Source organism: Berghia stephanieae, chromosome 2, assembly GCF_034508935.2.
Source record: "Berghia stephanieae isolate SIO BIC M18660-M18661 chromosome 2, UCSD_Bste_1.3, whole genome shotgun sequence".
Classification (NCBI taxonomy): Eukaryota; Metazoa; Mollusca; class Gastropoda; order Nudibranchia; family Aeolidiidae; genus Berghia; species Berghia stephanieae.
The window spans coordinates 118,553,312-118,565,579 of NC_088361.1; the positions used below are offsets into that span (position 1 = coordinate 118,553,312).

Sequence of the window (12,268 nt, forward strand, 5' to 3'; positions counted from 1 at the left end):
TCGGATCGGAAGGCCTGGGATTGAGCCTCGAAAAAGGCTCTTTACTGACATTCTGTCACCGTATAAGTTGGTATAAAATGAGTACCTGGCCTTTATCAGCATTGTCTCTGTCGGTAACAATGTAATGTCGTCTAAAAGGCGTCACGTTCGATATGTTATGTGTTGCTGTTGGTCAGGGACCATTTTTAAAGCGCCTTGAGTACGAAATCGCTTTCTAATCATCCGATCGGGACGCCTCGGCTGCCTCTCTAATCATCTATGTCATTTCCTTCCACAGTTCACGGTCTTTTGCTGTGGGTGCTAAGTTCATAAGGTCTTCCTTTGATTTTAATTCTTTGTTATTTTGAAGGCGTTTTAGGTCTCTATTGAGGACATTATAAATTGACGTGGGTGGTCTACCTTGATATTTCTTGTGTCCAGATGGGGTGAAAAACGCATTCATGACTTTATTAGTTGGTATATTTTCATCTCTTCTGAGTATATGCCCAAGAAGCCGCCATTTTGCCTCCAGGATTTGAATGGATAAGGGTCTTTCATTACATTTTTCATACAGTATTTTATTGCTTATTTTTGTGGGGTATCAGGACTCTTCTCAGTTGTTTTCTATGGAATCTGTCTAATCTTTGCTCTTCGGCTCCAGTCAGTGCCCCATGTTCCGCAGTTGTATATAAGCACGGGTTTTACAAGGGTTGTGTATAATTTGATTTTAGTATTTAATTTTATTTGATCTTTTCTAATCCAAATATTTAAGAATTTATTTAGTGCAGCCGTCGATTAACTTTTTCTTCTTTCTACATCTTCCTTATCTCCTATTAATGATCCTAAATTTTTCGTGGCTCTCCATCCATCTTTCTTCCTTGACAGTAATTGATTATATGTATTGTATGTAGTGATTGTAGTGGTCATATTAGTCCTTGAGGGTCATAAGGCCGCAGTGCTAAACACAGACAGTAACAATTGGTTGCTACCTTCAGAAAGGACACACGGTCTTTCACAAAGAACTTTATGCCAGATCTAGCAGACCCAGTTTTCAAGTTACTGCTCGTTGGACGGAGGGATGAGGCCTATATACGTTATATATATAACACGGGCCCCTTTGTGCAGCTTTGGGGTCTAGTGGTATGAGTCTCGCCTTCGAATTGTAAGGTAATGGGTTCTAGACCCGCTATGAGTGGAGCATAGTTGAGTCCTTAGAAAAGGCTCTTAACTTACATTCTCATGCAGAATGAGTACCTGGTCGTTAACAGCATTTTCCCTGTTGGAATAAAATTGTAATACCGCCTATGAGGCGTCATGTTTCGTCTTACAAGTTAAGTAAAACGCTTTGAGCACGTTTGGTTGATATTACGTCATATATACGTTCTAGTTTTTTTTTCCTCGTGAGTCGATTGAGCGACAAGGGCCAGCTTAATGCTTATTATCCAAAACGGACAATTCTCCCTCCTCTCTCTCTCTCTATCTCTCTCTCTTTACTGACATTCTCTCACCGTATTAGTTGGTATAAAGAGTACCTGGCCTTTATCAGCATTGTCTCTGTCGGTAACAATGTAATGTCGCCTAAAAGGCGTCACGGCCGATATGTTATGTGTTGCTGTTGGTCAGGGACCATTTTTAAAGCGCCTTGAGTACGAAATCGCTTTCTAATCATCCGATCGGGACGCCTCGGCTGCCTCTCTAATCATCTATGTCATTTCCTTCCACAGTTCACGGTCTTTTGCTGTGGATGCTAAGTTCATAAGGTCTTCCTTTGATTTTAATTCTTTGTTATTTTGAAGGCGTTTTAGGTCTCTATTGAGGACATTATAAATTGACGTGGGTGGTCTACCTTGATATTTCTTGTGTCCAGATGGGGTGAAAAACGTATTCATGACTTTTCACGTATTCACGGTCTTTCACAAAGAACTTTATGCCAGATCTAGCAGACCCAGTTTTCAAGTTACTGCTGGTTGGACGGAGGGATGAGGCCTATATACGTTATATATATAACACGGGCCCCTTTGTGCAGCTTTGGGGTCTAGTGGTATGAGTCTCGCCTTCGAATTGTAAGGTAATGGGTTCTAGACCCGCTATGAGTGGAGCATAGTTGAGTCCTTAGAAAAGGCTCTTAACTTACATTCTCATGCAGAATGAGTACCTGGTCGTTAACAGCATTTTCCCTGTTGGAATAAAATGGTAATACCGCCTATGAGGCGTCATGTTTCGTCTTACAAGTTAAGTAAAACGCTTTGAGCACGTTTTGTTGATATTACGTCATATATACGTTCTAGTTTTTTTTCCTCGTGAGTCGATTGAGCGACAAGGGCCAGCTTAATGCTTATTATCCAAAACGGACAATTCTCCCTCCTCTCTCTCTCTCTCTCTCTCTCTCTCTCTCTCTCTTTCTCTCTATAATCATGATGATGATGATGATGATGATGATGATGATGATCATCATCATCATCATCAACTTCATCTCCCCTCCCGTTTCCAGAAGAATGTCACACAGACACTTATTTAAAAGGGGAAACACGTAAATAAATAAAACGTAGACCTACTTATAATATTGAATAGAAAATTCACAATGTTATCAAGCCGTCTATAAATCATTCGCTTTGAAGTTTTATTTCCATACCTATCAATGGATTGGTGAGCTAAAAATAGAAAGTTGAAGCATTCCTTCACATGGAAACGACATTTAACTAGTTAACTGTCGTACTCTGGAAAGACAAGTACGCATTTAGATATTTGGCCAGAAAACTCTTCCTTCAAATATCGATCGATTTAAATGACCCTCTTCTTGGCAAAAACTCTCAAACCTGGAACTTCGCGAGATGCGTCTTTCCAGGGTATGGCAATTAACTGGTTAATAACAATAAAGTGACGGTATGGTCTGTACAAATTGAACAAATACAGTTCATACGTTTTGACAGAAGATAATGTACTAATTGGTTAAATTAAAAGAACAGTTTTCATCAAAATCAGTACAATGTGTTGACAGTTTTTAAGAAATGTATTTATGTTTTATTGTTTTTTTTTTGTTTGTTGTTAATTAACTCAAGAAGGAGTTTGCGCCAGAAACGTTCCGTATTTCGTAATTTGTTCTTTTTAATTTTTTTTGAAGCTGTCCTATTCATTTTTGTTTATTATTTTTTACATTCCATAACTTAATATCACTCTGACTTGGGTACAGATCTACATACTTATTCAAAGTGCGGTAGAGGTCTCCATCTGCTCCAAGAGAAAAATAAAGTTGAAAGAAAACAAATCAATAAAAACAGTTTTAAAGCGAATTGATAAAGCGAGAACTAATACGATTCTCTAAGGTGACAATCGTAAAATTTTCGTGAAATGTTTATTTTATCCATAGGATAAACTTATCATTGTGTGGAAGTTAAGGATAAACTTTAGTAGGAGATGGGGACGTATGACAACAACAGCAACAATAACAACAGTAACAACAACAACAACGACAACAACGACGACGACAACAATGACAACAAAAACAAATGGTCCAGGATTTCTCCCTCTTCAACAATACTATATACAAAAAATAATAATAATAATGGCATAGACTGTGACGTCTGTCTTATCACGTGACCACTTGTCTAATCAATATTTATTCTTAACTTAAAATTAGAGTGGGGGAAAAGAAATCCCGTGTAAATCTCAAATCTTATTCAGCACAAATTGATATAATATGACCTAAATCTGGATCATATTTATAACCCACGTATTAGAGCTACCAAATGTTATCTAGGTCTAACGGAGCTGTAATTGTTAAGGAAAGAGTAAAACCAATAAATCATCGTTTGGGTCGAAACACTGTCAAATTATTTCAATTCTTTCGTACAATTTTCCCGTCAATGCCAGTATGTCAAAGCGCAAACTTGAGTCGTGGAAGTATTTTTAGGAAGTCAGTATTTTTAACCAGTTAAGTGCCGTAATCTGGAAAAACTTGTATTTAAAAATTTGGCCAGAAAACTCGTCCTTCAAATATCGATCGATTTAAATGACCCTCATCTTTACAGAAACTATCAACTCTGGGACTTCGCGTAGTCTTCCCAAGTTTTGCCGTACTCTGGAAAAAAACTTGTATTTAAAAATTTGGCCAGAAAACTCGTCCTTCAAATATCGATCGATATAAATGACCCTCATCAAACCTGGGACTTCGCGTAGCATTCCCAAGTTTTCCCAGAGTTATGTAGTTAACTGGTTAAATCCGCTGTATCAAAATGGTCGTAAAGAGTTAATTTCAAGAAGGCGGATGATAATGAAAGAGCCTTTCTTGGAAGCGATAGGGAAAGGAACGTTTGAAAATCTCAGAATTCAAGCAAAGAAAGAGTTAGTCGTTTTCATCAATGCAGAAAATATTTTCCTTTGAGCGTCAAAAAGAATCTCAACAAAATTCAAGCTTATGTAGGTGAAAGCTGCAGAATGGATTTTGATAAAATAATATAGAATATAAGAAAGATAAATTATCTGGCCATACCCCTAGAGAGAGAGAGAGAGAGAGAGAGAGAGAGAGAGAGAGAGAGAGAGAGAGAGAGAGAGAGAGAGAGAGAGAGAGACTTTCCCTGTCAAAGAAACACTTTGCTTTATCTTAGAAAAATTGGAATTTTAGAAAATTACACCCCATCTACAAACACACACACACACACTCACACACTCTCTATCTCTCTCTCTCTCACACACACACACGCGCGGATTGAGGGATCACCTATTATAAATTAGCAACTTATCACCTGTCAAAGAAATACTTTCCTTTATCTAAGAAAAATTGGAATTTAAGAAAATTACATCCCATCTACAAAGACACACACACACACGGATTGAGGGATCACCTATTATAAATTAGCAACTTATCACCTTCGTTATCGTTATGTATATTTTTCCTCAATATTTAGACACTATATGAAACGTTTGTGTATTGTTTTATTGCAGCTTTGGGCATTCCACGCCACACGACGACCTGACAGCCGCCGATAAGATTGACGTAAGTTGTTCTCTGTCTCTACTAGTGTTTGTGTACCAAACGACAGTCAATAAAATATATTTTAAGATTAGCAGCTGCGAATCATAAAATTTCCTAATACCTCATAGATTACTTACTGTCAACCCGAGAATCGAATTAATAATGGGGTAATTAAAAGTAAGGCCAATCCCAAATTCGAAGAGAGAGAGAGAGAGAGAGAGAGAGAGAGAGAGAGAGAGAGAGAGAGAGAGAGAGAGAGAGAGAGAGAGAGAGAGAGAGAGAGAGTTTTTACTCACTTTTTTCTTTTCTCGTCAAGCAGTGGACGTGCGTATGTGTCTTATGCCTTCAAAATTGGTGTACAAGTACAAGCGCCTCAAAAAAAAAAAAAAAAAAACCCCACAAAAAAACGCTGCATGTGGCGTCTAACTTATGTAAATTATCCAACAAGGAGAAATTGATATTATAAGGCTTTAGGAGCATGGTAGTTACAATTTGAATTGTCTCTGAATAAATGCGATATTATTTTCTTCAATTTGCAAGATTGATTAATATTGTTAGATTTTTTTCGGTATCTTATATCTATTTAAATATTAGAGACTTTTGAAATTAGATAAGAAAAAAAAAACAGCCTTTATTTATTAAAATATCCATTATACTTCAAAGTAAAGATACCCCCCCAAATAAAAAACAAACAAAGAAAAAAGACAAAAAAAAAATAAAAACACACAAAAAAAACAACAACAAACGACCTCCCCCGCCAAAAAACAAAAAAAAAACCAAAAAAAAAACAAACAAAACAAAACAAACAACAACCCAAAATACCCCAACAAAACAAAACAAAACAAAGACCAAAAAAACAAAAAAAAAAACAAAACAAAACAAAAAACAACCCAAAATACCCCAACAAAACTAAACTAAACAAAGACAACAAAAAAACAACAAAAAAACAAAACAAAACAAAAAACAACCCAAAATACCCCAACAAATATAAACAAAACAAAGACAAAAACAAAACAAAAAGAAAAACAAAGCAAAAAAAATAACAACAAAAAAACAAAAAACAAAAACAAAACTAACAAAACAACAAACCGCAACAAATGAACAAATAAAATATAGATCTATACCAAAAACAAAAAACATAAAAAAAATAATTTAAAATGAGTTAAAGCAATTACCGCAACAAAAAATAGTTTTTATTTTGTATCACAATTCATTTCATCACGACTTTATTGTTTTCAACAGGTGCAACTCCTGATACTCGAGGATGGCGAGAGGAGTCAGGTGATGCACAAGCTAGTCAACAGCTTCAAGCAGAAAGTACAAAGTTGCCTCGACAGTTATAGTCCCGATCTCTCGTTGTCTTGTCTCCGAATCGTTACGTCCGTCTCAGCCCTAAAACCAATCTCCAAAACTCCCCACGTATCCAAGTCTAAAAACTCTAACAAAGACTGCGAAAAGAATCAAGTCAGGGAGCCAGGTTCTCCTGCACAAAATGATCCGTTTTCTGAACTGGATTACAACGAAGCAATGACAAGAGAACTTCCAAATTTCACTGTGTCTCGACTCAGAACAACAATACAACAAATTCTGAGACGAGCAACGCTTCGTCAAGACGGATCTTTGTATTTCCCAGGGGCGTCACAAACTGCAATGGCAACAAAAAGTGTACAATATTTCATTTGGTACTTCGAGTTTAAGGAATACCTCCAAGAACTACACGATAATTTCGTTGAGAGGATTTTTACCCCGATGTTTAAATATTTCCATGACTTTAATTTGCTCGGCTCTAATGGCAGGACTACGACCATGTCTTCAGCTTTCTCCAAATTCAGCCAGTTCATCGATGGAAGTCTTTCTGACGAAGATCGGGAAGATGATACGGACGTTGATGAAACAGCGCAGATGAGGGCACAAGCCAAAACTTCACTTAAAAGTCTGTCGAATGAATACAAAGACATCAAATCAATTTACGACACTTCAGAAATTGACAAAGTTGCCCAGAGACTTTCATTGCTAAAGGAACAAATCGATATTCTTTTGGATGAGGAAGACGAAGTGGATCCAGAGTTATACAGCAGTGAAAGCGGTAAAATGCTTCGACATTTGAACATTGATTTTGGAACTGAAAATTTGATACGTCTTGTTCCTGATATTCTAGTCAAACTTCGGAAGGCTGGGTGGCTGGTAAGCCGATGGCTTGAACTCGATGACCAAAGAACAAAAAATGCGAATGAAAAACTCAATAAAATTGCTAGTATTGAAGAGCAGTTGACAAAGAGATTGGATATTTTGCAAAAAGACGTTTCTCGAGACGAAAAACTTCTTGAAAAAGAAACAAATGAGCTCAACACTTTGATGGAAAGAGAGACGCGTCCAGAAAAGCTAAATGTCAAAACTTATGGTTTAGATAGTAGGATTGAAAACTTGCAGCGTGAACTCGGAATGTTGAAAAAGGAAAGAGATGGTTTTGCTCCAAAACTTGACGAAATTGTAAAAAATAAGAACTTACGAGACTATCACAAACTAAAATTTCGCTTTGAATCGAATAAACTGCAAAGATTTGTCTTAGAACGGAAACTGGCGTCATTAAATTATCAACGCAATTTGCTGACAGATGACTTGGCGCTAGAGTTGTTCATACGACCAAGTGTCATTCATAGCTCAAACAAACTTCAAGACAACTGTGAACGCTTGGAGAAAGTTATAAGAGAACAAAAAGAAAAGATGTCTACGATAAAGAACGCGCTTATCCCCATCCAAGAGGATAAGACTTCACTCATCAACAGGGTTCACCGACAACTTGAGAGCAAGGTTCCGTTGCCCATGGACCAACAAATTTCACGCGCTCAATGTAATGCCAAACATGTCCGAAGTGTACCGACTAAACAACTTGGAAACTCTGGATCATTACATGAGAAACAGTATGAAGACAATCAAGATGATGCCTTATATGTCAGGAATTTTTACAACCATGGAACTCCAAACACACCTTTACCTTCTATACACACCAGTAACCGACTACCGATAGATGGCAAGGCCAGCAATAGGCCAGGACCCAGTGTTCAGCTCCGTACATTCCTTCTCCGACGCATTCCTGTCGTAGGAAACAACAGAGCTGCTCGGACCATCAGTCCACCGTCTTGGTAACGCACGTATTCATTTATGAACTCAATTTATTTAACTTTCTAATGGATATGCCTATTGCATATAATTTGAATATTTTGTGTTATGGCGGTGACAAGGCAGAACCTACGATATGCCGCCATTCCAGTGTACTGAACACAAGTGGATCATCTGAACCAAAAAAAAAAAAAAAAAAAAAAAAAAAAAAAAAAAAACAAACAAAAAAGACAACACAAAACAAAAACAAACAAAAAAAACATTACCATTACATAATTCATGTTATAAACCAAAGATATCTTCATTTTTCTTTTCTTTTTAAAAAAATGTATTATTTTGTTGTTGCATCTTTTATTGATTGGTAAAATGCAATTGATGTCATAGTTCTGTATTTCAAGCAAGAAGTCATCTGTTCCCATAACGACAGATTCTAAACCATTAACCAGTTAACTGCCGCACTCTGGAAAGACTCGTATTTAAACATTTGGTCAGAAAAGTCGTCCTTCAAATATCGATCGATTTAAATGACCCTCATCTGGGCAAAAACTCTCAAAACCTGGATTTTAAATCGACCGATATTTGAAGAACGAGTTGTCTGACATAATTTTTAAATCTTTCCAGAGTCGGCGGTTAACTGATTAAAAGAGTGTTTATTACAAGTATGCAGTTGAGTATACTTACGATAATATATGACTCACACCTCACAACAGTTTTAGGACGATCTTAGTTTTGAGCAAAATATCAATTCCATTTCATTATCAATGAAACACGGGGGGTATCCAGTCAATCAAGGAATTAAAGCGGGTTACAAACCCACAGCGCATAAGCTATATCTTGACAATTCGTGTAATACTTACATAGATAGCTCGTTTTTGGTCATGGTATACTCTCCAAAGTCTTAATTCTGATCCCTATATTATTAGAAACAGGGCTATTCAATTTGGTTAAAAATACAATATCAAAATGTTTACAAAACGATAGCAAGCTAACGAGCCAAGATTAAGAGATTCATCTTAGATTCCCATAATTCGCCGACCCTGTAGCGATTGGCTATCAACACAATGCCCCCCTCCCCCTCCCTCCACAAAAAAAGAATTTCGATGCCTACAGACCACAGAATAACTCTATTGCAGAATGAATTCAAAACAAATGTCCATTGATGTAACTAGGTCTACATTATTGTAGATCTAGAGGGATGGAAACTTAGGTATACATTCTCAAGTCTGGGGCGGGCATTGGTGTCAGATAAAAAAAAAATGAGAACGAATAGGGAATGAGATTAGCGGAAGAGTTGCGTCCCTTGATTGGAAGTCACGAGCGGAAAAGTTATTAGAGAGAGAACGTCATGTTGGTTGTGCGGAATGAGACACTTCACCGAAAGAGAGACGCATGCGCAAAACCATTTTGACGTTCTCTCTGTAAGGTGACGTCCAATCGAGGGACGCTACTCTTCCGCTAATCTCATTCCCTATAATATATGAAACAGTATTACCATTACACCATAGAGTTTACCCGATGGTTGGGAAGATTTATGTATGTGTGTGTGTGTGTGTATATATATATATATATATATATATATATATATATATATAAACGAAAGTGCCTGAAGCGGGGCTCGAACCCGGGTCACAGTGCAATGCCTTAATCAATCGGCCACTTCGCCCCCCGTATATATATATATATATATATATATATATATATATATATATATATATATATATATATATGTATGTAGAGAGAGAGGAGAGAGAGAGAGAGAGAGAGAGAGAGAGAGAGAGAGAGAGAGAGAGAGAGAGAGAGAGAGAGAGGAGAGAGAGAGAGGAGAGAGAGAGGAGAGGAGACTGGGTGGGGTTCCCGACCTCCCATAGTGGACAGGGAGGTACATACTATGTCTTCTATCCCTCTTTATCTGTTTTCCAACTAACTTTCTGTCTTTGTCTTGGAATGAGATTACTTGGTTTTGTCCTGGCACTGGCCGGGGTCCTAGCTGGGGGGGGGGGGGGGGGGGGGGGGAACAGTCAAATGCATAATTATTGTTTTGGGAGATGATATTTTTTTCCTTGTAAATCATCTCTCTGTTATGTATTATTATTTTTATTTTGAATGTATAATGTAAGCATTTGAGTGTGTTCCTCTTTGTTGGGGATAGTGCTAGTGTCTGGATGAGACTTGTAGGTGATTTCAAACTAAGTACATTGGTGGTATGCTCTTGGAATCTACATCTGATCCCTATTTGTTCTCAGTTCCCCTTTTTCTTACTTTTTCTTGGGTGCTTTAATTGTAATTCTAGAACTTTTCACTATCCCGTTTTCTTCCTTTTTACTGGCGCTGATATAACCTAAATGTGTTGCAAGCGCCGTAAAACCCTTAAAAACAAAACAACAAACAGAGAGAGAGAGAGAGAGAGAGAGAGAGAGAGAGAGAGAGAGAGAGAGAGAGAGAGAGAGAGAGAGAGAGAGAGAGAGAGAGAGAGAGAGATTTTGGATATGTACAAGAAATAAATAATTAAGTCAGGAAGGAAAATACAAGTGAAATATATATATATATATATATATATATATATATATATATATATATATATATATATATATATATATATATATATATATATATATTCTATTTATTCAGGTAAAGGAAAAGTAATGGTAATATCATTATGTATTGCGTTGTGATATTTTAATTTCTACCATTGACTCACTTGATAGAATTATTGCCGTTTAAATGTGTAAAATCATAGATTTAATGCATTAAAGATGAAGAAGAGACGAAAATAAGTATGAATTGCTGAAGATGCATCTTATTCATAGTCTCTGTGAGTCACTGATCACGTCTTTGTATTTCTAAAATGTTGCTTCAAGACAACAAATCAAGGACCTCAAACGCTACCTAAGTTAATGACTGCAGTTGATAGAAAAAAACAAACACCATTTGTTTCTGTTTTCATGTCAGCCGGTGAGATGACCAGTTCCCATTACATCAACCAGCCATATTATTGTAAGCCGATTTGGCTGAAAGAGTGAAAGACACGATTCATTAGTGAATGTGGAAAACCATTGTCTTGCACTTCATTTGTATATTTTTTTGTCTTGTTTGTTTGTTGCTTTAGGTCTCTTCCAACACAATTGAGGTTATATGAGAGACCGCTGAAACAAAAAAACAAACAATCTAACAAAAATAGTACAAATGTAAATCAAAATCATAACCTAAAGATATCATAAGCTAAATTATAAATAACCAAGAACAAACAGGCAGAAGATTTACAGAAAAAAAAATATCCCCTGTCAAAAATACAATCACAAACCAAAGAAGCAGGATAGGCTAGTAAAGAGAAGAAGAAACGACATCACTATCGGATCGTACACCCATGCGAACATCATAGGTATATGATTCAAGGGTGATGCTCCCATCCAACCACCCGCTCATTTGTATACATAATTGCTCATTTCTATGATTCGCAATAAAAAGGCCATCATTCAAATACGTTCAGTTGTTTGGTGTTTCAATATAATATAGAAAATGGTGTTTGCTTTAGTAGGAACAAAATTCACAGTCAACCTTAAATATCTCAGAACATTATATTTTGTTTGTTTTTAAGGGTTTTACGGCGCTTGCAACACTTTAAGGTCATATCAGCGCCAGTAAAAAGGAAGAAAATGGGATAGTAAAAAGTTCTAGAATTACAATTAAAGCACAAAAGAAAAGGTATGACAAAGGGGAATTGGTTCAAATAGGGAACAGATGTAGATTCCAAGAGCACACCGTCAAAGTACTTAGTTTGAGATCACCTAAAAGTCTCTTCCAGACACAAGCACAGGTCCCAACTAAGAGGAATACACTCAAATGTTTATCAATCATATAATATAATATGTAAACTAAACATAATACAATGCATAACAGAGAGATGATTTACAAGGAAAAAAATATCATCTCCCAAAACTATAACTATACATTCGACTGTTTCCCTCCCAGCCAAGGAACTCCGGTAAGGATCAGGACAAAACTAAGTAATCTCATTCCAAGACAATGACAGGAAACAATTGGAAAACGGGAATGGGGGGATAGAAGACACAGCAAGTACCTCCCTGCCTACTATGGAGGTCAGGATCCCACCCAGTCAGAACATTACACAAATGGATATAAATGAACTCGTTGTAATAATTTGCATCGCAGATTATATACAATGCTGCTACTAAAAAA

The 12,268-nt window shown here is 36.7% G+C and overlaps 1 protein-coding gene across 1 annotated transcript in view; it reads left to right on the forward strand.

Moving 5' to 3' along the window:
- The window catches only part of LOC144966403 (uncharacterized), an 18,687-nt gene extending 10,322 nt beyond the window's left edge, over positions 1–8,365 (forward strand). Inside the window, exons 3-4 of the mRNA XM_078902812.1 lie at positions 4,921–4,972; positions 6,194–8,365. Coding sequence (XP_078758938.1) covers positions 4,921–4,972; positions 6,194–8,098 — 1,957 coding nt within the window. The 3' untranslated portion in view covers positions 8,099–8,365. The remainder of the gene's footprint in view (positions 1–4,920; positions 4,973–6,193) is intronic.
- Positions 8,366–12,268: the final 3,903 nt, after the last annotated feature.